The sequence below is a fragment of the Phodopus roborovskii genome, unplaced genomic scaffold (genome assembly GCF_943737965.1).
Source record: "Phodopus roborovskii unplaced genomic scaffold, PHOROB, whole genome shotgun sequence".
NCBI classification, from domain to species: domain Eukaryota; kingdom Metazoa; phylum Chordata; class Mammalia; order Rodentia; family Cricetidae; genus Phodopus; species Phodopus roborovskii.
Window position 1 is genome coordinate 35,518,937 of NW_026126525.1, and position 24,953 is coordinate 35,543,889.

The 24,953-nt window shown below is 41.6% G+C and overlaps 2 protein-coding genes across 2 annotated transcripts in view; one reads left to right on the top strand and one right to left on the bottom strand.

Annotated features, from left to right (window-relative positions):
* Window positions 1-411: 411 nt before the first annotated feature.
* LOC127232140 (basic proline-rich protein-like) lies at window positions 412-1,767 on the bottom strand. The gene has a single exon (XM_051198107.1). The coding sequence runs from the start codon at window positions 1,765-1,767 to the stop codon at window positions 412-414; it is 1,356 nt and encodes a 451-aa protein (XP_051054064.1).
* Pds5a (PDS5 cohesin associated factor A) overlaps window positions 1,276-24,953 on the top strand; it is a 94,175-nt gene continuing 70,497 nt past the window's right edge. The window contains exons 1-2 of the mRNA XM_051198426.1: window positions 1,276-1,415; window positions 2,037-2,211. Of these exons, the coding sequence (XP_051054383.1) occupies window positions 2,077-2,211 (135 nt within the window). The 5' untranslated portion in view covers window positions 1,276-1,415; window positions 2,037-2,076. The remainder of the gene's footprint in view (window positions 1,416-2,036; window positions 2,212-24,953) is intronic.

Sequence of the window (24,953 nt, forward strand, 5' to 3'; positions counted from 1 at the left end):
TGGAATGGCACTATTAGAAAGGGTTAGAAGGATTAGGAGATGGGGCCTTGTTGGAATAAGTATCTCCGGGGGCAGGTTTTAGGTTTCAAAAGTCCATGCCAGGCCCACTATCTCTCTTCTGCCTCCATGTTTCTCGACATTGTGATAATGGACTAAGTCTCTGAAACTGTAAGCAAGCCAGCCTGGCAGTGGTGGTGCATGCCTTGAATCCCAGCACTCCCGACGCTAACTTCCCATTTTACAGCTTTGAAAAAAAAAAAAAATAATCTTAGTGTTAGGAGTCTAAGGTCGTAGGGTGCCACCTCTGGCGAAGACACAAGCATGATCAGTCCACGTTGTGCCCTGCTGCAAAACTTTGCCTCGGCTTCCAGAGCTACGTTCGGAGGGGAAATCAACAATCTCTCCGAGGGATTAACCATTTTTCAACCCGTCCGCTTCCCACGTCCCCACCAGACACGCCTCCAAGCTTCCGAACTCCGCGCGGGTGGCGAGCGTCCCGTCCCAGGCCAGCGCCTCCCGGGCTCCACTTCCCGCCACCGGGGCTCCTCCTTCTCCTCCTCCTCCTCCGCGCGCCCGCTCGGCTGCCGGCCTCCCGGACGGAGGTGCCCGCGCGGGCAGGTCTTGGCGCCAAACGGGTGGCGGCGCTGTCCAGCCCGGCGCGCGGCCGCGTCGGGCCCGAGGGAGGCGGGGGCTCGGGCGGCGGAAGAAGGGGCGGGAGCGAGGCGCGCGTTGCTCTCGCGTGCTCTCGCACCGCTCGCGTGACGGGCTCTGGGTGTGCGCGAGGCTCCGGCTCCGGCTCCGCGGGGCACGGGCAGCCGGGAGCGCGCCGCGGCGAGAGGGCGTCGGGTGCGGGTGGGCGCGAGGTGCGGGCGGGAGGGAGAGCGAGCGGGCGGGCGCGGGGGGCGCGCGGGCGTGCACCCGCGCGCGGGCTCTCGGAGGAGTCGCGGCCGAGGCTGCGCTTCCTCTGCCCGACGGAGAGCGGCAGTGTCGCCCCGGCCGGCGCACGCTCGGCCCGCGTCTCCCCCCGCGGCGGCTGCTCCTCGGCACCGCCAGCCCCAGCGCCGCTCCGGGGCGGGCGGGCGGCGGCGGCGGGACCCGCGGAGCCGCTTTGTGTGCAGGCCGACGAGGGGCGGCGGCGGCGGCGGCACAACCACCTGACAGAGGCCCGGCGCTCGCTGCACCGTCCGCCCGCATGAGGAGGAGGTAAAGCGGCGGCCGGGCTCGCGCCCTCGGCGGCAGCGGCGGCGGCGAGGGAGGGACGGAAGGGGAGACCGCAGGGGAGGGCGCGCGCCGAGGCCCGGCGGGTTGTCCGGAGCGGCCGCTCAGGCCTCGGCGGTGCCGGGGTGGCGCCGGGCGGCCGAGGGGTGGGAGACGCCGCCGGGCTCGGTTGCTGAAGTTACGGAACAAAATGTGAAGTGCGGAGCCGCGTCCTCCGCTTCCTGGCGCGGGGCTCGGGCCGCGGGCGGCTGGCGGGGGTGGCGGGCTCGCTGGGGAGGGGCGGCCGCGCGGCGGGGACGCCGGGGGCCCGGGGCTCGGCGCGGCCACGGCATTCTGCTCCCGGGCGCCGGCGCCGCGCGTGGGTCCTCCTGGGGACCTAGTTTTGCGGCCTAAGCTGAACCCTCTAGGCCTCGCGTCTCCTTTCCCGGAGGGGACCGGCCAGGCGGGGACCCGGCCGCTTCTCCTGGGCCGGCCTGGGGCCTTTTGGTTCCTCGTTGGTCCCCCGAGGCCACCAAACTTCCGACCTAGGTGCTCGGGGCTGCATTTCATTGTGAAAAGAGGGCTAGGAAACTCCGGGCGCCGTTCGGCACCTCCCGCGGCCGCCGCGGCTGCAGCTCAGAGCCCTGTGGTTCCGGGGCTGGAGCGGGTGGGGGCGGCGGACGTCTAGCGGGATCCGAGTCCCAGAGAAGGAGCGAGCGGCGGGGGTACCCCCGGCCTCGGGGGAAGAAAGGACTCTTACCAGATTAGAGATGTTTGAAATGAAAAAGAGGTTACAAAGTCTCCCCTTTCCCGCTGAACTTTGATTTTCTGACCGATAGAGGCCGGTAGAGGACTGTGAAAGAAAAGTTATCCCCCAGGATGGACTTCACGCAGCCGAAGCCTGCCGCTGCCCTCTGTGGCGTCGTGAGTGCAGACGGGAAGATCGCTTACCCTCCGGGAGTAAAGGAAATCACCGACAAGATCACCACCGACGAGATGATCAAACGTCTGAAGGTAAGCGTCCGTTTCGGTGCTCTGCGCTCTGGATGGCTTTCTGACTCTTGGTTTCGCTGGACTAGTTTGGTTTCGTCTTGGCCTTTGGAGTTTTTAGTACTAAGTCTTTAAAGATAGTTTATCGTCTTCTCTCTTAAAAGTGTAGTTCTAATTTGGAGACATGTTTAGTTCTGAAAGGACATAAGTATGGGGAATTTAGAAGGAGTGTGATCATTTTCAATCCTGTTTATTGAGCATAAGAACTTAACATTTAGTGGCTTCTCTTTTCCCTGTGGTCGTTTTATTTAATGAATATTATTTAAGTGGCTTGTACCCTTATGTGAAGCTGTGATTAGCCCCGAAGGTTCTTGTTTCCATCAAATAAGATTGATGTGAGCACAAGCAACCTTTTTTTTATGATGATTTTTTAAAATTTTATGTGCATTGGTGTTTTACCTACATAATATGTCTGTGTGGGGGTGTTGTATCTCTGGAACAGACAGTTGTGAGCTGCCATGTGGATACTGGGAATTGAACATGGGTCCTCTGGGAAAGCAGCCAGTGCCATCTCTGCAGCCCACAAGCAACCTCCCCCTCCCTAGTTTCTCACAATTTTTGAATATCTGAAAGCTTAACTGTGTGTACGGTGTGGCTAAACTATAGAGTGTACAGAATTTTTCAAAACTCAAGCTTAAAGTAAAATAATGTAAGTACACATGCCCAAGAAATTTGAGGACTGTATTGCAATTTCTGGGATCAATTTTCCTTGGTGTAATGTGGTAGTTCTTAATAATCAGTGTTGTATGTTTTAGTATCTTGCACTGGTCAGTTTTAGGCTTGTTTTTCTGTGGACATATATCATGGCCAGAGCCTTAGCAAAGGAGGGCAGTTTTTGTTATAGAATGAGCTTCAAGCAGTGATTTGTCACTTTGGGACAACTTTGATTCACCAGGGGATGTTTTTAGGCATTTTAGTTGTCACAGCTGGGGCTTGTTTGGAATAGGGAGACCTAGGAGTGGGGGGGGGGGGTGAGCCCTGCTAGGAAACTGGCAGTAGTTTAGGCAAAAGATCTTAAACTTTTAAGTAGGGCATTGACAGTGGAAATGGAGGGACAAGGAAAGGGTCACATGAGCTGTTTGAGAGAGGCTCTCATGTAATAGCCCTGCTGGTCTTGAGCTTACCATCTTCCTCCTTCGTCTTTCCAAATGCTAGAGTTACACCACATCCTGTTACAATAGTGATTCTCAACCTATGGGTTGTGACCCCTTTGGGAGTCAGCATGAGAGCCCAAGTTACATTTAAGTTTTAATTACTGTGCCAAAGAGATCCTTGAAACAAAAATGCCTTTGATCTGCAAGCCCCTTGCCCAAGGACAGATAGTTCTGAAATGCTGTAGGCTATTGGTTATGGAAGATTACAAGGCCCTTGTTTTTCATTCCCCTAAACAAGTTCCATTGACCCATATGCACAGGATGCACTTGATCACATTTGGGTGGGAGGTTTTCAGGCTGGAGATACTTTAGGATGTATGCTTGCCCCGGATTGGACCTAATGGAAAATGCAATGAATTATGGGTTTTCCTTCTTAAGCCCTTGCCATACTGGATTCTGGGCCATTTCCTAGGAACCTGGGTATGGACCTGGCTAGAGTCCATCCACCTGATCAATATTTAGTTAAAGCTTGCTTCAAATTGGGCTTTAAACTGTGGTAGTCGTCCTAATCTCTTGAACCACCCTTTCACAAGGGTCTTGTGTCAGATATTTACATTATGATTCATAACACTACCAAAATTACAATTATGAGGAAGCAACAAAAATTATGGTTAGGTTCACTGTAACATAAGGAATTGTATTAAAGGGTCCCAGAATTACAAAGGTTGAGAACCATTGTACTCAAAGATGCTTCAAAGTTAAGTCAGACATGGTGGAAGGCTAGGCAAGAAACATTGTTGGCAACTTTTCTGCCTTGGGCAAATTTTTTATGTGCATTGGTGTTTTGCCTGCATTTATGTCTGTGTGAGGGTTTTGGATCCCTTGGACATGAAGTTACAGTTTTGAGCTACTATGTTGGTGCAGGGAATCAAACAGTGCTCTTAACTTCTGAGCCATCTGTCCAGTCCCTTTGTGCAACTTTATAAAATGTATTTTTAGGCTCTGATCTTAGAATTGAGTATAGTGTCTAGTAAGTGTTGTGTGTTTAAAGTATTCCTGTGGTTTAGTTTCCATTTGTTGCCTTTTTGAAAGAATCTGTTTCTTTAATTAAAACAGACCTTTCTGTTTTCTTTCCCTTCCTTTTTACTGGGGTGGAGAGGATGCATGTGTAGGCAGTGCATATTAAACCCAGACCCTGATTTACTACTGAGCTCTACACCCCAGCCTAAAGCAGATAAATCTTTTTGTTGTTTTTGAGACAGGGTCTGGCCTAAAACTTGCTATGTAGATGAGGCTGCTCTCAAATATCCCTCTGCTTTCTCAGTTCTCTCTGCCTTTGAAGTGTCACAGTGCTCAACTAAAATCTTTTTGTGAGAATGTATGTATAAGTGTGTGTCTGTGTCTGTGTACACGTGGGAAGATCCATAAGCACTTTTATGTATGTTTGTGGAGATCAGAGGACAATCTTGGGTATTATCCTCTCTCCTCTGGCCTTTGAGAAAATGCCTGATGTCCGTCTCCTTTGAAATAAGGTTTCTGGTTGGCCCAGAGTTCACCAATTAAGTTAGCTGTCTAGTGAGCATGGAGAATCCTGCTGAGATTAACAATAGTGTGACCACATGGAGCTTTTTATGCTATGCTGGGGATTGGAGTCCAAATTCAGGTCCTTATACTTAGAAGTATCCCCAGCTCCCCAAAGTGAATCTTGCTACTAAGGAATATGTATTATGTACTGATACTTTGTTAATGTTTCATAAGCCATATTGCATATTTTGAGTAAGACTGAACAACTAAGAAGAATAAAGCTGTTCAATAAAATTAAGATTGCACCTGTTTGTGTGTGTTTTGTCCTGTGTATAAATTCTTCCTTGACCTTTGATTTGAGTGTGCTGGAATGACAGGTGTGCCACCAAACCTAACAATCATCTAGTTTTGATTAAGTGTTTAAATTAAGAATATTGAAATAGATGTGCTGGTGGTGATACATGCCTTAAACCTCAGCAACTGAGGAAGCAGAGGACAGTCAGGGCTACACAGAGAAATCCAGTCTCAAAAAACAAAATTTGAAATAGCCAGGCATGGTAGTGATCACATTTAATTACAGCATTCAAGGATTTCTGTAAGTTTTGTAAGTTCTAGGACAACCTGGTCTACATAGTGAGTTCTAGGCTAGCTTGGAGTATGCAGTGAGACCCCCAACTCCAAAAAATTAATAAAATTAGGTAAAAAGAATAATAAAACCTTGAATTCTTAGGTGTGAAGTCTTTAAAAAAAAAAAAAAAATTTGGGCCACCTAGATGATTCATTAGGTAAAGGTGCTAACCCTGAAAACTTGAGTGGGATCCCTGGTGGAAGGAGAATGGGTTCCCACAAGTCCTTAGACCTCCACATGCAAGTCATGAGTATTCTCTTCTCTCTTACACACTAACGTGCAATGAAAAATTTAAAACTATGACATATTTTCTACTAATAGATTAAATATTAGAAATTGTTGACTGTGAAAGGTCAAGGACAATACTGGGTTAGCTATCCATTTATTATGGATTGGATTGTTTTGCAAGTTAAAGTTGGTACACTTTTTTTTTTTTTTTTTTTTTGAGACAGGTTTTCTCTGTGGCTGGTCTATAGAGCCAGTTTCAGGAGAGCCAGGGCTACAGAGAAACTCTATAGAGTACTGGAACTAGCTCTGTAGACCATGCTGGTCTAGCTGTGAGTTCTAAACCAGTCTAGAACTCACAGAGATTCACCTGCTTTTAAAGGCGTTTCACCATCAATGCCTAGCAATTGATACACATTTTTATCAATTAAAAAAAAAATTTTTTTTTTTGCTTTATTTTGTTTCTGTAGAGTTTCTCTGTAGCCCTGGCTGTCCTGAAACTGGTTCTATAGACTAGCTAGCCCTGAACTCACAGAGATCTGCCTGCCTCTGCCTCCCAAATGCTGAGAATTGAAGATGTATGGTTTTTGTTTTGTTTTAATAAAGACAAAATCACATAACCAAGACTGGCCTTGAACTTAAGATCTTCCTAACTCCACATCTGAAATGCTATGATTACATTTATGTAATCCTATGCCTAAGGATTGAATCTAGTGTTTCATGCATGCTAAATTGATACCCTATGGACTGACCCATATCCTCCACCTCTGTTTCTTTTTTCTCCCTTTAATATTGTCTATTTTTGAAAGGATCTCATTATATATGTCCAGGCTAACCCCAGAATTCTCCTCTTACATCCTAGGGGTTACAAACATGTTCCACTGCATGAAGTTGTCTTCATAATTTAAGGAAAAAGTATATCTGTGTATAAGTGCACTGTGCCTTGGTGTGCATATCGAGGTCAGAGAATAACTTAAGTAGTTCTCTTTTTTTACCCCTTGGGCCTCAGGGATTGAAGTCAAGATTGTCAGACTTGGTTGCATTTTGTTGCTAAGCACTTCTACGTACTACTGGGTCCATAATTTTAAAGTTATAATGGTTCTAAAAATACCCCTCCACCTCCAACTGATGACAAAAATTACGTCCATGGTACCTAAATGACCCAGTAGCATTCATCAGATCAGTTATAAAGCTGATTGGTGGCAAATCCAGGGCATTGGTATTGTATTTGTGTAGGTTCTGACATAGTTTGTATGTAAGGCATCTTTACTAGATATGACTAAAGATTTGTGATTTTAAAGTATTAAATTTAATATCCTGTATATCACAACACATTTGATTAAAATATTACACTTCATATTTTAAATTAAATATTTAAATTTCAATGTGGAGGGTGCATGCCCACAGCACATGTGTGGAAAGGTAGGAGGACAGATTTGTATAGTTGGTTCTCTCCTTCTACCTTTATGTGTTCTGGGAATCATCAAACTTAGGTTGTCAGGTTTGGGTATTTCCTTTACTCTCTGAGCCATCTCACCAGCCCAAGAGTGGTGATTGAGAGACAGAGAGGGTGGGTAGGTAGGCTGACTTTTCTGGTAAAAAACTTGCTGAGTAGCTGAGGATGACCTTGAACTTCTCATTCTCCTGCCTCTACCTTCCACAGTGTTATGAAAGGGCACACCTCTCTGCTGGGCCTACTTCAGGCATCCTCAGGTTTGCATAGTAGAATGTTTTGTCTTTCTACTTAGCCCAGGCTGTTCTGGAACTCACTGTGTAGACCATGCTGGCCTCAGACTCAGAGATTTGCCTGCCTCTGCCTCTCAAGTGCTGGGATTGCAATAGTACACCATAATGCCTGTACATAGTAAAATTTCAGTTTTTGTTTCTGAGAATTACTCTATTTTGTTAGGTTCAGTTATGTATACTTGGTTTCCTTTTGTTCCCCTTGAATATATTGGGTTCATTTCTGCTTTAATAGATTGTTCACATTATATAGCCCAGTACCTCCTTTTGATGTAGATGTCGGTTTTTACTAAGGGAAGTGGACTCTTTACTTTCTTGTATTTATTTATCATGGACTTCCTGGCCCAGATTTGGGTAGCTCTTTTATTCTAGTGTCCCTATTTCCAGTTTTAGTAGAAGGTAGCCTTTATAAGTCAAAAATATAGGCTTTGTATTTGCCCATAGGATGTAATTCCTTCAAGCTTTTTCAATATGTTGAGCTAGGAAATAAACTTTTTAAGTTTATTTAATCAGTAAGTCAAATGACTATTTTGATACCTCCAGTGGAAATGTACCACATAATTCTTCCTAAGCTTCCTCCATGTCTTATTTAGGATTTTTTTTTTTAAATTTTTACAAAGTAGTCCTGGTTTCTATAACATTGATAAACTTACATTATCCTACTGTAAGGGCAGAAGTAAATTCACATCTTTTTTTTTTCTTTTTTCTTTTTTTTATCATTATCATTTATAAGATTTCTTCTGTTAAAAGTTGAAATGCTAGGGATTGTGCCTAGGCTCTCAGGCTCTTATGAGCCAGAAACCTGCCCACAAGATTTCCCTATAGTTTGTCTTGCTTTATTATTGCTTATTTATTATTGTTTGTATATATCTATGGTGTATGTGCGTGGGCACACAAGTGCCGTGGCATGTGTCAGAAGACAACTTTGTAGAGTTGGTTCTCTTTGACCTTTATGTGATTTCCTGGGATGGAACACAAGTTGTGGGGTTTTCAATGAGGCATCTTGCTGGTTCCATTAAAAGATATGTAAAGTACCATGTTTGCTAGTTTCATTGAAACTTTTTAGCTACTTTCTGATGTGTGTGTCCAAAGTTATTTAGAATATATGTGTTATCGAAGTACATTCATAAAAATCTTTAAAGAAAATGGTAAAAATTGGGCAGTAATAAAATGAAATTGCTTTTAGATCCTTGTAGAATAATTGTTTACCATTTTATTTTTTCAGTTTTCATTGCTTCTTTAATTGCAGTTTCTTAATTTTTTGTTCCATGTCCCATGGAACTATCTCAGTTGAATACATTTTTCTTACGGTTTACTTTTTTTTAGTAGACTATTATTTTTAGCATAGTTTTAGGTTCACAGCAAAATTAACTGGAAGGGACAGAGTTCCCAGCTAACGCCTCTTCACAGGCTACCCTACTAAGATACCTTTGTGTCCAAACATTATCACTCAAGTTCATACTCCTATATTTGCCTTATTTATTTTCCTTTGGCCTCATTTATATTTACTCATGTGTAGCATGAATTCTCTTTGGCCTCAGTATTAAAAACCTGAAGTCAGATATTAGGGGGAGAAAGCTGAAAGATCAGAAAAGCAAAGCAGCCAGCCATTAGCTGGTTTTTTTTTTTTTTTTTTTTTTTTTTTAAGACAGGGTTTCTGTGTGGCTTTGGAGCCTGTCCTGGAAATATTTCTGTAGATCAGGCTGATCTAGAACTCACAGAGATCTGCCTGCCCAAGTTCTGGGATTAAACGTCAGGATCAGCCACTAGTTTTTATCTCTACCTCAGACCAAATGGATGATCCTGTCCTCCAGACTGCATCCTCAGACTGTCTGGTGCTCAGACCGCCCTGAGCTTGTATCTCCTCCCACCTTATATTCCTCTCTCCTGTCTGTCTCCTTAGTGCTGGGATCACCTTTGTGTGTACTCTGTTTTTTTTTTTTCTTTTAGACTGAATCAATTTTGTGTAACTCAGGATGACCTTGAACTAATAGAGATAGGTCTGCTTCTGTGTCCTGAGTGCTGGGATTAAAGGTGTGTGCCACTGCTTCTGTGGCTGACTACTGAGGCTAGCTTTCCACTCTGATCTTCAGGCAGGCCTTATTTGTTAGATCGTAAACAAAATATCACAACACTCAATGTGTTTACTCCTTTAAAATAGCTTTTAAATTTATTTTGTTCTGTTTGGGGTGTGCGCGCTTGTGCGTGCACATGTCACAGTGTAAATGTGGAGATCAGAAGACATTTTATGGGAGTTTGTTGTCTTTTTATACTGTGTTGGTTCTAGAGATTGAACTCAGGTGGTTAGGCTTTGCAGAGGCACTTACCTACGAAGCCAATTTTCACTAGCATTTTATTTGATTTCTAATTTGAATGGAGACAGTCTGGTTTTGCAGCCCTAGACTACCCTTGAACTTTCTTATGTTCCTGCTTCAATGCTGGGATTACAGTTAAAAATACATCATGTCCACCTTCCTGCTTATCTCTCTCCACTCCCTTCCTCCCTCCCTCTCTTTCTTCCCCCTCCCCCTCAAATTTTGAGATAGTCTCGAACATGCTGCCCAGACTGGCTTCCAACTAATGGGGGTGAGCTTAAACTGCTGATCTGATTTCTTGGTCTCCATCTCCCAAGCGTAGGGTCACAGGCATGCACTACTGCTGTTCACCACTATTTTTGTGTGGTGTTTGTAGGGGCTGTTTTTGATGTTGTTTTCTTGTTTTTATCTGCTTAACACAGACTAGAGTTATCTGGAAAGGGGAACCTTACTTGAGGAAATGCCTCCATCAGATTGCCTGTAGGCAAGTCTGTAGGTATTTTCTTGATTAATGATTGATGTGGGAGGGCCTAGGGGTGATTCCACCTCTGGGCAGGTAGAGGTAGTCCTGGTTAGTGTAGGAAAGCAGGCTGAGCAAGCTTTGGAGAGCAAGCCAGGCTCCTTTGTGGTCTCTGCTTCAGTTTCTGCCTCCAGGCTCCCACCTTGTCCTTGATGATAGACTGTAAACTGTAAGATGAAAATAAGCCCTTTTATCCCCAAGATGTTTTTGGTCTTGATGTTTACTAAAGCCATAGAAACCTGTGGCTATGAGTGTTGTATGGTGGTACATGTGTACCTGTATGTGTGTGTACATTTATATGTATATCTGTATATGGAGATCCCAGGGGTCAGTGTTGGGTGTCTTCCTCTATCACCTCTCCCTCTCCTTCCCTCCCCCCTCTTCCTTTGAGACTTTTCTCACTGAACATGGAGTTCACCAAATAGCAAGATTGCCTGGTTAGTGACACCCCTCCAGGCCATGCCAATCTTCCAATGTCTGTGGTTACAAGTGCCATGCCCAGCTTCATTTTGTGTGTGTGTGTGTTTGTGTGTGTTTGAGCATATGCACATGTGTGTGAGTGCCCATAGAGGATAGAAGAGAGATTTGGATTCTCTGGAGCTGGAGTTACAGGTTGTTAGGAGCTGCTTAATAAAGGTGCTGGAAACCAAACTTTCATCCCAGAAGAACAGCAGTCATCAAGTGCTCTTAACTTCTGAGTCATCTGTCTAGATCCCTCCAGTTTTTGTTTTAAATGTGGCTGCTGAGAATCTGAACCTCCAGTCTTCATGCTCACATAACATATACATTATCTATTAAGCCATCTTTCAGCCATTTCCATTCTCTCTTATTTATTTATTTATTTATTTATTTATTTTTAAGAAAGGGTTTTTCTATGTCACCTTGGCTGTCCTGAACTCACTCTGTAGGCCAGTCTGGCCTCAAACTCACTAAGATCTGCCTGTCTCGGCCCTTCTCCCATTTGCTTAATGTTATTTGACAGTTTAATATCAATTCCATTTCTCTGTTCAAATTATCCTTGTTAATGTTGGTTGTGTTTATTTTCTTTTGTGTATGTGTGTGTGTGTGTGTGTGTGTGTATTAATGTGATATGGCAGCAGGGGTGGTGAGTACCTGTATGCACACAAGAGTGGAGGCCACATGTTACTGTTAAGTGTCTTCCTTGTTCCGTCTACTCTTTATTTCTTGAGAGAGGGTCTTTCACTGAGTTTGGGGCTCACCTTTTTTGCTTGACTAGCTGTATGGCAAGCCCTTGAGATACTCTTGTTTCTACCAGTTCCCCACTTTTCCTTCTTGGGATTATAAGAGTGAGCCATCACATCCCAATTTTTATGTGGGCACTGGTAATCTGAACTTAGTTGTCATGCTTGTACAGTAAGTACAGGTCATCTCCCTGGGGCTCATCCCATCCCTCCTTTTTTTTTTTTTTTTTTTTTTTTTTTTAAAGTAATAGGCCCTGGAACTTAATGGCGTCTTTTTACTCTGATCATTGCTTCTGCATCCTGAGTGCTGGGTTGAAAGACACATACCACCACACCTGGTGTTACCTATGAGCTTCTTTTTTTTTAACTTAATTATTTAATGTGAATAGGTGTTTTGTCTGTATACATGTCTGGTGCCTGCAGAGTGCATTGGGTCCCCTGGAACTAGAGTTATAGGTGACTGTGAACACGTGTATTGGCAGGGAGTCAAACTCAGGTCCTCTGGAAGAACAGCAAGTGCTCTTCACCACTGACAAATCTCTCCAGCCCCCTATGGACTTTTATTACTGTGTATTATACATTAGCTATTGAGAGTATCAGCTTACAACATGGTAATCATAGAAATTGAGAGTAGACAGAAAGGTTTACAGTTTCCAGTGCTGTGTAGTATCTGACCAAGTATGCTATGTTTTTATTTTTACAATTGTATTAGAATGAAAAGCAAAACACTTCACTCTTGACCATTTAGGATTTTTGAAATGTGTCTAGGCCATCTGATTTCCAAAGCTATAATTTCTTGCTTCTCTTTCAGAGCCATCTGGTTTTCTTATAGTACTAGGGATCATTCAACTAACCAAACCCTTCCTGTGAAATGCTCCTCAGCTGTTTTATCCGCCTGAACAACTCAAAGTGGTTGGGTGACCATCTCAATTTCAGTGTGTGGAACTGGTGGTGCATTCTATGGTAGATACATTCTTCTCACAAAAACCAAAGCCATAAATGAGCTGACCAAGTGTTAAGGTGGAAGCAAAACAGTTGACTACAGTCTTAGTATAATAGTGACAGGGGCACTCTGATTGCTAGTCTTCAGTGAGAGAAGTAGAAGCTTGTCACTAGTCCAAAGCATATATTATAGTTTAAAAATAGAACCTTACTGTTTCATGAGTGAGGTCACATATCTGACACTGTAACTGTGAACCATTCTACTGGACCTTATTTCATCAGGGTTACTGTGGATAGGGGCAAAGATCACAGGGTTCTAAGACTTTGGACTCCTTACCTATTAAATTCTAGCCTGGTGAATTCTAATATTTAGAAACTTTTTTGGTTTGGGTTTTTAGGAAGAGTCTTGCCAGATGGTAGAGCATGACCTTGAGTTGATGATCCTTCTTCTGCCTCAAGTTTTTGGATTACAGATAAATACTATGCTTGGCAACAGAGGGTTTTCATAGTAAAATTTGTATAAAGATAAACTACAAGTTTTTTGTTCTTGCCTTTGCTGCCACATCCCTGCCCAAGAGGTATAAAATAGGAGCCTTAGAATTGATGGAGTATGACAGTTTTTGTCTGGTAATAGTAGAATTGGCACTTTGTTTCTATTATGTTTAAAAACCAGTTTTCATGGTTATGTTTTTGTCTTTATTTTACAGTCACAAAAGAATAAGAAACATATATTTGATTTAGGTCACCTGTTCATTAAAAGGCAGACCTGGTATCTGACTGAACCCAAAATACAACTTGTTTCTTTTTGTGCTGTAAGGAAGAGAATATTTACGTATTACACAGTGCCCTGGTTGGCATGGTGTATTTAACCAGTAGGAACTATTCAGGGCTGAAGATGAATGAAGTCCAGGGTGGTGATGTGGGATTATGTTAAGTCATTATCGAAATGGCTGTGTTTAGCGCCACATCATTAGTCAGTAAGTAAAGCAAGAGTGACTACACAACTTGGAGATTTAGAATTCATACTGAAGGTAAAAAAATAGGTTTATTAAAAGCAAATAGAAGAGTTCATAGATAGACTTGTTCTTGAAAGGAAATTGTGCAGTTAAGGATGCTGGAGATAAACGATTTTGAAATATGAGTTCCAGGTTCTACTAAGGTTTGATGAAGGTTAATCCTGATGAGGTAAATTAAGGAGAGCTGCTTTCAGTAATTAAGCCGAGACCACAAGTATGAATTTGGTCTTTCTATGACGAGTTATGAAAGCCAGAGTATTAATTGAGTTTTTGATCTCTAGTTAATTGGAAATTTGAATTCTTAGTTTAGGAGCTCTGGATTTAGAAATTTTCTGAGGATTTGTATTTGTTTCTGGATTCAGAATTTACCAATAATAGGAGATGTTGATAAAATTCTCTTTCCTGGAGTTTACTTTGTATATTAAGGGTTATATAATGTTTACACTATAAGCTACTGTTTTGATACCTGAAGAGGTGGCTTAGTGGTTAAAGCTGCTTACTGATCAGTTCCCAGTACTCACGTTGGTTGGCTACAGCCACCTGTAACTCCAGCTTCTGGATATCTGATACCTCTGGTGGCCTCAAGACACCCAAGGTGTGGAACACATTCCTGTAGTCCCAGCTCTTGAGAGGCAGTGGCAAGAGGATCAGGCGTTCAAGGCCAGCCTGGGCTTCATGAGAGCTTGTCTCAGAAAAGGAAAGAAAGGTAAACTCATTTACTAAAGGATTATCCTGACTTTACAGCCCCCCATCATCACCCCCCCAGTTCCTTCAGTGGCTCTTTGCTTCTCTGTTTGGCCTTAACTCATTAGGATGTATTGGGGATTTCACTTAGAATCAGTTCAATCCTTAGATGCTGAGGGAAAAAGGGACCCTTGTTTGTTGATTGAACGATGTATGCAAAAGAAGTCAGGCTCTAGAGGCTGGAGAGATGGCTTAGTGGTTAAGAGTACTGCCTGTTCTTCTAGAGGACCTGAGTTCACTTTCCAACACCTACAGGGAAGTTCACAACAGTCTTTAACTCCCAAGATCTGACATTCTTACACAGACATTCATGGATACACATAAAGTAAAAATAAATTATTGGGGGGAAGAAAGAGAATACTTCTTATCCTTCTGGGACTGGGGTTCAATTCCTAGTACTCACATGATGGTTCACAACCATTCATAACTCCAGTTCCAGGAGGTTTAACTTCAGTGTCCACCAAGTACACACATTAACATCACACATATTTATATGTGCAGGCAGAACACTTATAATTAAATTTTTACAAACAAAAACCAGGTTCTAAAGGTTATAGATTATTTTGCTTGCATGTTCTAGGGCAATTACACCTTATTTTAGGAAACTATTTATTTACTATATTTATTTGAGGGAGGGTCTCACTTAGTAGTCCTGACTTTCCTGTAACTCTTTCTGTAGACCAGGGTGGCCTCCACCTTAGAGATCTATCTGCCTCTGCCTTCCAATTTCTGGGATTAAAGATGTGAGCCACCACTATACCTGACTTTTTCTTTTTTCTTTTTCTTTTCCCTCAAAATTGGGACTCACTGAATAGGTTGGGTTGCCTGGGAACTCTGTAGATCAAGCTGGGCTTGATTTCATGGAGATTGATGTCTTCTTACTTTTGAATTAGGTTCAAGATACTACCATACCCAGCTTCTTTGTTGTTTTTATTTGCTTTTCCCTGGTGAGAACGTTTTCATGTGTTGATTAGTAGCATGTACATTTTTCTTGGGGAAAAAAGATTTAAGTCCTTTGCCTGTTAACAAAATCTTTAAGAAAAATTACATTTGCTTGTTTGTGTTGTGCAGAGGAGGGGTGTACAGCTGTTACACCACATGTGGAGGTCAGAGGACAACTTGAGGGCATTCTTTCTCTTATGTCCAGCAAATTAATTCTGGGATTTCACTCAGGTCACCTGGCTTATTGGCAAATGCTCTTAACACTCTACACCATCTTGTAAGCCGTCCTTGCCCATTTAAGTACATTTTTTATTTTTCCACTTTTAGTTACAAGTTACACACACACACACACTCACACATTGTACTCACCTTAATAAAAACATGATTTGCTGTTTTAATTGAGTCTAGTTTCTCTGTTTTCTTTTGTCCCTTACTTTATTGGTATTATATCTAAGGAACCCTTACTTTTAACAAAGGTTTATATGCCCTTGCTTCTAATATTTTTGCAGTTTTTATTCCTTGTTTTTTAAACTATTTTTTTATTGAGCTATACATGTTTTTCCCTCCTTTCTTTTCCTTTCCTTTCCTTCTTCCCTCTTGCCCCTGACACTCCCAATTTAATCAGAAGATCTTTTCCCCCCTTCCTAGACAGATGCATGTATGTCTTTTATGTCTCTCTTAGGGTCTACCTTGTTACCTAGGTTCTCTGGGGTTGTGGCCTGTAGGCTGGTTGTCCTTTGCTTTATGTTTAATATCCACTTATGAGTGAGTACATATTATATTTGTCTTTTTCGTCTGGGTTACCTCACTCCGGATGGTATTTTCTAGTTTTGTTCATTTCCCTGGAAATTTTAGTATGTCATTGTTTTTTACTGCTGAGTAGTACTCCATTGTATAAATGGTTGAGGAACATCTAGGTTGATTCTAGGTTTTGGCTATTATGAATAATGCTACTATGGACATAGTTGAGCAAATGTCCTTGTGGTATAAGTGTGCATCCTTCCTTTGGGTATATGCCCAAAAGTGGTATTGCTGTGTCTTGAGGTAGGTTGATTCCTTTCCAATTTTCTGAGAAAATGCCATACTGATTTCCAAAGTGGCCGTACAAGTTTACACTCCCACCAGCAATGGAGGAGTGTTCCCCTTTCTCCACATCTTCACCGGCATAAACTGTCACTGGTGTTTTTGATCTTAGCCATCCTGACAGATGTAAGATGGTTGTTTTGATTTGCATTTCTCTGATGACTAAAGATGTTGAGCATTTTTTAAATGTCTTTCTGCCATTTGAGATTGCTCTGTTGAGAATCCTCTGTTTAGATTTATACTCCATTTTTTAAAAAATGGAATTATTTGGTCTTTTGATATCTCTAGCTTCTTGAGTTCTTTGTATATTTTGGAAATCGGTCCTCTGTCAGATGTGGGGTTGGTGAATATCTCTTCCCATTCTGTAGGCTGCTGTTTTATCTTTTGACTGTGTCCTTTGCCTTACAGAAACTTCATTTATTCATTGTTGCTCTCAGTGTTTGTGCTACTGGTATTATTTAGGAAGTGAAGTCAGGGATGGTGATGCCTCCAGATGTTCCTTTATTTTACATACTTGTTTTGGTTATCCTGGGTTTTTGTTTTTCCCTGCACAGTTGAGTATTGTCCTTTTGAGGTCTGTGAAAAATTTTTGCTGGGATTTTGATGGGGATTGCATTGAATCTGTAGATTGCTTTTGGTAGGGTTGCCGTTTTTTTTACTATGTTGATCCTACCTATCTAAGAGCATGGAAGATCTTTGCATTTTCTGGTATCTTTAATTTCTTTCTTTAATGACTCAAAGCTTTTGTCATACAGGTCTTTCACCTGTTTGGTTAGAGTTACCCCAAAATATTTTATATTGTTTGTGGCTATTATAAAGGGTATTGTTTTTCTGATTCTTTTTTGGTTTTTCGAGACAGGGTTTCTCTGTGGCTTTGGAGGCTGTTCTGGAACTAGCTCTTGTAGACCAGGCTGGTCTTGAACTCACAGAGATCCACCTGCCTCTGCCTCCTGAGTGCTGGGACTAAAGGCGTGCACCACCACTGTCCTGCCATTTTTCTGATTTCTTTCTCAGCTTGTTTATCTTGTGTGTATAAGAGGGCTACTGATGGTTTTTGAGTTAATCTTGTATCCAGTCACATCACTTGAAGGTGTTTTATCAGTTGTAGCAGTTCTCTGGTAGATTTTTTGGGACACTTAGTATACTTGGTAGTCATCAGCAAATAGCGAAAGTTTGACTACTATTTTTCCAATTTTTATCTCCTTAATTTCCTTTTGTGTCTATTGCTATAGCTAGAACTTAGTACTATATTGAATAGATATGGTGACAGTGGACAGCCTTGTCTTGTTCCTGATTTCAGTGGGATCACTTTGAGTTTCTCTCCATTTAGTTTGATGTTGGCTGTTGGCTTGCTGTATGTTGCCTTTATTATGTTTAGGTATGTTCCTTGTATCCCTGCTGTCTCCAAGACCTTTGTCATTGAAGGGGTGTTGGATTTTATCAAAGGCTTTTTCAGCATCTAATAAGATGATCATGTGTGGTTCTTTTCTTTTTGTTGGCCTGCCTGCCTTCCTTCCTTCCTGTTTGTTTATATAGTGGATTACATTGACAGATTTTTGTAAGTTGAACCATCCCTGCCTCTCTGGGATGAAGCCTACTTTGTGACATGGTGGGTGATTTTTCTGATGTGTACTTGGATTCAATTTGCCCCTATTTTATTGAGTATTTTTGCATCAATGTTGTGTCATTGTGTGGTTTGGGTATCAGGGTAACTAGTTTCATAAAAAGAGTTTGGTAATGAACTGTTTGGTTATGTTGTGTGGAACAATTTGAGGAGTATTGGTATTAGCTCTTCTTTGAATGTATAGTAGAATTCTTCACTGAAACCATCTGGCCCTGGACTTTTTTTGGTTGGGAGACTTTGATGACTATTTCTATTTCCATAGGGATTATAGGTCTATTTAATTTTTTTATCTGGTCTTGATGTAATTTTGGTATGTGGTACTTATCCAGAAAATTGTCCATTTCCTTTAAATTTTTAAATTTTATGGAGTAAATTTTTGAAGTATGACCTGATGATTTTGTGGATTTCCTCAGTGTCTGTTGTCATGTCCTCCTGATTTCTGATTTTGTTAATTTGAATATTCTCTCTCTGTCATTTGGTTAGTTTGGTAAAGGTTGTCTTGTTGATTGTTTGTATTGTTTTCTTTGTTTCTATTTCATTGATTTCAACCCTCAATTTGATTATTTCTTGGCGTCTACTCCTCCTGGGAGAGTTTGCTTCTTTATGTTCTAGAGTTTTCAGTTGATCTGTTAATTCACTAGTGTGGGTATTATTCTCCAGTTTCTTTATGTAGGCATTTAGTGCTGTGAACTTACCTCTCAGAAGTGCTTTCATTGTGTCCTGTAAGTTTGGCAATATTGTGCTGTCATTTTCATTGAATTTCAGGAAGTCTTTAATTTCTTTATTTCTTCTTTGACCCATTGGTGATTCCTGAGTATTACTCACTTTTCATGTGTTTGTAGACTTTGTATTGTTGGTTAATTCTAACTTTAAGCCATCGAGATCTGATAAGATATAGGGGATTATTTCAATTTTTTAAATTTTTTAAATTTTTTTATTTTTATATCTGTTAGAGTTTGCTTTGTTACTAAGTATGTGGTCAGTTTTAGAGAAGGTTCCATAGGGGTGCTGTGTTTGGGTAGGGTGTTCTGTGGATGTCTGTTAGACCCATTTGAGTCATAACATCTAATAGTTCCTTTATTTCTCTGTTAAGTTTCTGTCTGGCAGATCTGTTCAGTGGTAAGAGTGGGGTGTTGATGTCTCCCACTATTAGTGTTTGCTATTTGATATATGATTAAGTAATTTTTTTTTTTCAAATGTGGGTGCCATTGTGTTTGGAGCATAGAATTGAAGCTTCATCTTGATGGATTTTTCCTGTGATGAATATGAAATGACCTTCTTCATCTCTTCTGACTAATTTTAGTTTGAAGTCTATTTTGTTAGATATTAGAATAGTTACACCACTTGTTTCTTAGGTTCATTTGACCTGAACTCTGAGGTCTTTGTAGTTGAGGTATGTTTCTCGTATAGATTGTTTTCATATCCAATCTGTTAGCCTGTGTATTTTTATAGGCAAATTTAGTCCATTGCTGCTAAGGGATAATAATGACCATTGTTTTGTTTTTGTTGGTGGTGGTGGTATTGTGTGTGTTTCTCTTCCTAGGGAGTTGCTGCTGTAAGCTCATCTGTTGCCTGTGTTTGTGGATGTAGCTAACTTCCTTGGGTTGGAGTTTTCCTTCTAGTACTTTCTGTAGGGCTAGATTTGTGGATAGGTATAGTTTAAATCTGGTTTTGTCATGGAATATCTTGCTTTCTCTGTTTATGGTGATTGAAAGCTTTGCTGGGTATAGTAGTTTGGACTGGCATCTGTGTTAGTGTCTGCATTGTGCCTGACTAGGATCTTCTGGCTTTTGTTGTTTCCATGGAGAAGTCGGGTATAATTCTGATTGGTCTGCCTTTATATGTTACCTGGTCTTTTTGCTTTGCAGCTTTTAATGTTCCTTCTTTAGTCTGAATGTTTAGTGTTTTGACTATTATGTGGAGAGGTGTTGCAGGTTCCCGACAGGTGTCCCTTGGGGGTGGGGGAAAGTAGGCAGTGATAAGCTTTATATACCCTCAGTCCTGCCCCAAGGGAGGAGATCCACTGAGCTGCCATCTGCTGGGATGATGAGGTGGCTGTCCATAGGTCTACACCATCTCTTGTCAGACTGCTGCTACTGTCGAGGCTGTCTGGCAAAGCAGGCTGGCTGTCAGGAAATAGCTACTGTGCATGTTCTAGGCCAGCTGTCAGGCCCATTGAGGCTTAGTTATCCTACAGGGAGGGGACTTGTTTGTTTGTTTTTTGGTCTAGTCTATTTGGTGTTCTGTAAGCCTCTTGTACTTTCATAGATATGTCTTATTTTAGGTTGGGAAAGTTTTCTTCTATGATTTTGTTGAATATATTTTCTATGCCTTTGAGCTGGACTTCTTTAATCTATTATTTTTAGGTTTAGTCTTTCATAGTGTCCCAGATTTCCTGGATATTTTGTGCTAAGAACTTGTTGGCTTTAAAATTTTATTTTATGTATGTGAGTGCTTGCTTGCATGTATTTATGTGCATGTTGTGTGGTGCTCGAGTAGGTCAGAAGAGGATGTTGTCCCTACAACTGGAGATACAGATGTTGTGAACTACCATATGGGTGTTGAGATCAAACCTGAGCCTTCTCCGAGAACAAGTGCTTTTGACTGCTGAGCCATCTTTCCAGCCCCAGTAAAATCCTCAAATCCTTATCCTTAATCCATTTTGACACTTATGTATTGCATGTTAAGAGACTTATTTATTTATTTTGGTTTTCCAGACAGGGTTTCTCTGTATTGCTTTGGAGCTTGTCTTGGAACTAGCCCTGTAGATCAGTCTGCCCTCAACTGAGAGAGACCCTCCCAACTCTGCCTCTGGAGTGCTGGGGTTAAAGGCATGTACTGTGAAGCCTGGCAAAAATATATTTTTTCCCCCAATGTACTTTACTGACACAATTGTCAGGATTTAGATGACTGTTGCTGCCTTGGTTTATGTTTGGCTATTCTGTTCTGTTCCGTTGGTCATCACATCTGTTTCTGTGTCATTGATCTGTGTTTTTTACTATTTGTTTGTGATTTTAAGGTATAATTTGAAATCAAGTGTTGTAATACAGTTACTCTTTGCTTAGACTTGCTTTGGCAGCAGAGTCTTTTATACTTTCCCTTGAATTTTAGGATTGGTTTTTCTATTTCTGCAAAATCAGTCATTGTAATTTTGGAACTGCATTGCAAATGTAGATCACTTTGGGTAACGTGACCATTTGTTTCATGGCATTAGTTCTCTGATCTCTAAGCATGGAAAGTCTTTCTGTCTTAGGGCATCTTCTCAAATGTTTCATCTGTGTTTTACAGTTTTTACTGTAGAAGTTTTTAACTTTCCTTAATTAGGTTTATTTGAAGGATTAAACATATAGTTTTGTTTCATTAATTTTTTTAAGTGTGTGCTCCTGGAGGGTAGAGGATAACTTGTAGGAGTCTATTCTTCCCTTCCCCCATGTAGGTCCCAGGGATCCGATCAGGTCCCATTGGCAGCATATGCTCTTACACACTAAACAGTCCTTCACCAGGGGAAGTCAGATCATGACCTCAAACAGAGTGGGAGGCTGAAGTCAGAGAGGAGTGCTGCTTACTGGTTTGTTGACTGGCTCAGCTGCTGTTATTCTATGGTTCAGTTCTCCTGCCTAGAGATGGGCACAGTGGGCCTAGAGATGGGCACAGTGGGCTGTGCCTCCTACATCAATTAACACCTAAGAAACCCCCATAGGCTAATCCAATGGAGTAAATTCTTCAATTGAAAGTCCTTCCCAGGTGACTCTACTTAGTGTCAAGTTAACAAAAAACCCAGTCAGCGAAAGAACCCCATACCTTTTTAGTTATTACAGGCCACATTAACTTTAGAAATTTCTTTGCCACTGCTGTGGTTCTTATTGGCTCCTGAGGTCTTCTAGCTTGTTCAGGGAAGAAGAGGGGAGCAGTAGATGTCCAAGTTGAGGGGCATCCTCTAAAGTGGTAGAAGCAAACAGCGCTGAGCAGACCCTGCACTGGATTTAAGGCTTCTGAGAACTGTGGGTCTCAGCTGTCAGTTTGTTGTCACCACAGCTGCAAATTTTAGCTGTTTTTCCTGCCACACTAGGTTGGTAGAGTCAGAGTAGTAACTTACAGACTGCTTCCTACTTTTCCTAGATTGTCTTTCTGTTTCCCCAGACTTTTGAACTGTTTATCACTTCCTTGTTGATCCCAGTCTATGTCTTAGAATATAGGTTTTCATTTTTAAATTTTGATTCTTCTCACTCACAAGAGTCCCAAAAACAAACATCTGCACCCTCATAGTTCTTGAGTAATTTTTGTTTTGTCATCAAAAGCATTAGATTTTGTGAAATAAGTTTTCTGTATATTTGCCCCCCCCCCCCCCAAGATAGGTTTTCTCTGTGTAACCTTGGCTGTCCTGGAACTTGATTTGTAGATCAGACTGGCCTCAAACTCACAGAGATCCGTTGTCTTCTGCCTCCCCAGTGCTGGGATTAAAGTTGTGTGGCACCCCCTCCCAGCTACGTGATTTTGTTTTATATTGTAATAATATGTATTATGTTGCTTGATGTTTCAGATATTAAACCAACCTTGCATTCCTGCTACAAATCCTACATGGCCATAGTAAATTTATATATACATATAGATATATAATTTATTATTTATATGATTTGGAATACACACACACACACACTCACTCACTCACTCACACTCTCACACTCTGTGTTTGCGTTTGCTTTCTATTGCTGTGGTAAGGGGAGAACAGGTTTATTTGGCTTCCATGTCCATCCATCATTGAGGGAAGCCAAGGTAGCAGCAGTACCTCAAGCAGAGCAAGAGCTGAGACCGCAGAAGGGTGCTTTGTGCTGTCTTGCTCTTTGTGGTTTGTTTTTTGTTTGTGTTTTGAGATGGGATCTCCAGATTGCTTGGATTAAAGGTGCTTGCCATCACTGCCCTGTTGTACTAATTTTCTTATGATATCCTTGTCATGTTTAAAATCAGATTAATCCCTCATACTGATCTGGAAATGTCCTTTACATAGTGGGAAGAATCTTGGTATAATTAGTACTCTTTGAGCACTCAGTAAGTAATATTTAGTAGTAATGATACCTGGGCCTTTTCTTGTTGTACACGTTTTCATTACTCTCTTTCATGATTTCTGCTGTTAATTTCAGTAGTTTGTGACTAACTAGGAATTTGTGCATTTTACCTCAGTTTTGTAACTTGTTAGTATTTTGAACTCTGTTTTATTTTTGTATAGGTAGAAATATTTTCATTTCAATCTGAATTTATTCATTTCTTTTTGGTTAATATAACCAGAGTTCTTAATTTTGCTGAGTTAAAAAAAAAAAAAAAGGTTACTTAGTTTTCTTTTTACTAGCTGTCTGTGGAATTGAACCTGGTGTAGGAAAGGTGGTTCTGTTTTGTGGCCACTGTTTCCCTTTCCTGGTAGTCTCCTTCTTATCTTGCTTCTAGAGAATTTCCCTGTGTTGATTTTTTTTTTTTTCCCCCTCCCTGGCTCTCACAGCTTACACCATAATTAATTCCATCTGTTTTCTACATATTCATACTTTTCTACTAGAATCTTTTAATTTTTTTCCTTCTGATTCTTAATCCATTTAATAACAACAAAAGACATTAAGAGAAACCAACTAATGTTTTCATTTCGTGTATGAGCAAGACTTTTTAATGGTTACTCACTTTACAAGTATAGCAAACGATACACATTGTCAATGACAAGACAGTTACAAGACTCACAGAAAGCTAGCACACTCCCAGCATCCGGTAGTCATCTTTAAGTCTGAGGCCAGCATGAGCTATTCATAGTGCATTCCAGAACAGCCAGGGTTTTATAGTGAGACCCTGCCACCAAAAAGAAAAGGGAGCTGGGTTTGGGGGGTAAGCAGTATTCTTCCTTGGTCTTGCTTTATAGCTCATTGCTTTTAGCTTCCACCCTACTCCCCTCAACAATAGGGAGTGTAAACCAAATAAAAAACAAACCTGTCTCCCCCTCCCCCAACCAAGCTGGTTTAGTCAGTGTTAAACACAGCAACAGGGAATCAAACCACCAGAAGCACTTGTTAGGAGACAGTCAAAACTCTCATTGTAGTCTGCCCTAGATTTCCAGAGGGCTGTCAGCCTGAGAATTCTCTCCAAAGATCAGCCTCTACCCTTCAATTTATGGAACTCACTCTAAACCAGGCTGGCCTCCAACTCACAGGGTTCACCTGCCTCTGCCTCCTAGTGCGGGGATTAAAGACATGAACCACCACCGCCCTGCTCTTGCTGCCCTTTTAATGCTATTTTTATTGATATATAGTAATTCCATTTTTTCTTTTTACATCTTTTATCTTTTCTTTTCCATTGTTTCTGTGGCCATCCTTGTGAATATTCTATTAGAAGTAGTTAAGCTGCTTTAGGGTTCAGACGTAGGTGGACATGTAGATATATTTAATTGAAAACACCGAAGTGGGTTCTCCAAGTCAACAGCAAAGTCCGAATTTTCTTTGGACTTAACAAAATCTCCCTGAGCGGATTGACAAGAGTTCTTGTTTACATTTTGCTTGAGTTCATGCTGGTCTTGAACTCATGATGCTCTTGAGTCTTAGCTTCTGAAATATGGATTACCAATGTATACTACCATTCCTAGTTTGTAAGACTGAGTTTATTAAGGTATAATTAAAATATAATAAATAGAACATTTTGATGCTGTTTAGTCTTTGTTCTTGTTTCTGAGCTGCAAATGAGTCAGCTTTTGATAGTGTGAGGGAAAGGCCAAGCACGTGATACAAGGGCTGGAACTTTCAACCTCCTGACCTACCAAGAGGACCAGGGAGGCTAGAGATTAAGTAAGCATCTCACCCATTCAGAGGGCCCTGATACAGCTGGACACCAAGGTTATGAGGAGCTTCCTGGTCGGTGAGCACACTGCTGTACTAGAAAAGAGTGCCTAGAGTCCCCGAGAATCTTTAAATCTTACTTTATAGCAAGATCTTGCCTTAATATCCCTTCAGCTTGACTGTCTCTGAGTTACACCTTTTAAGATAAAACCCATTTATTCGTCTATAAAATTACTGAACCCGAAGGAGTTATAGGAAACCCTAGATTTGAAGCTGGATTACCAGAAATACTGTGTTCCCA

Bases quoted from the DNA above. Each gene is read 5' to 3' on its own strand.
- LOC127232140 (XM_051198107.1), bottom strand. From the start codon at position 1,767: ATGAAATGCAGCCCCGAGCACCTAGGTCGGAAGTTTGGTGGCCTCGGG.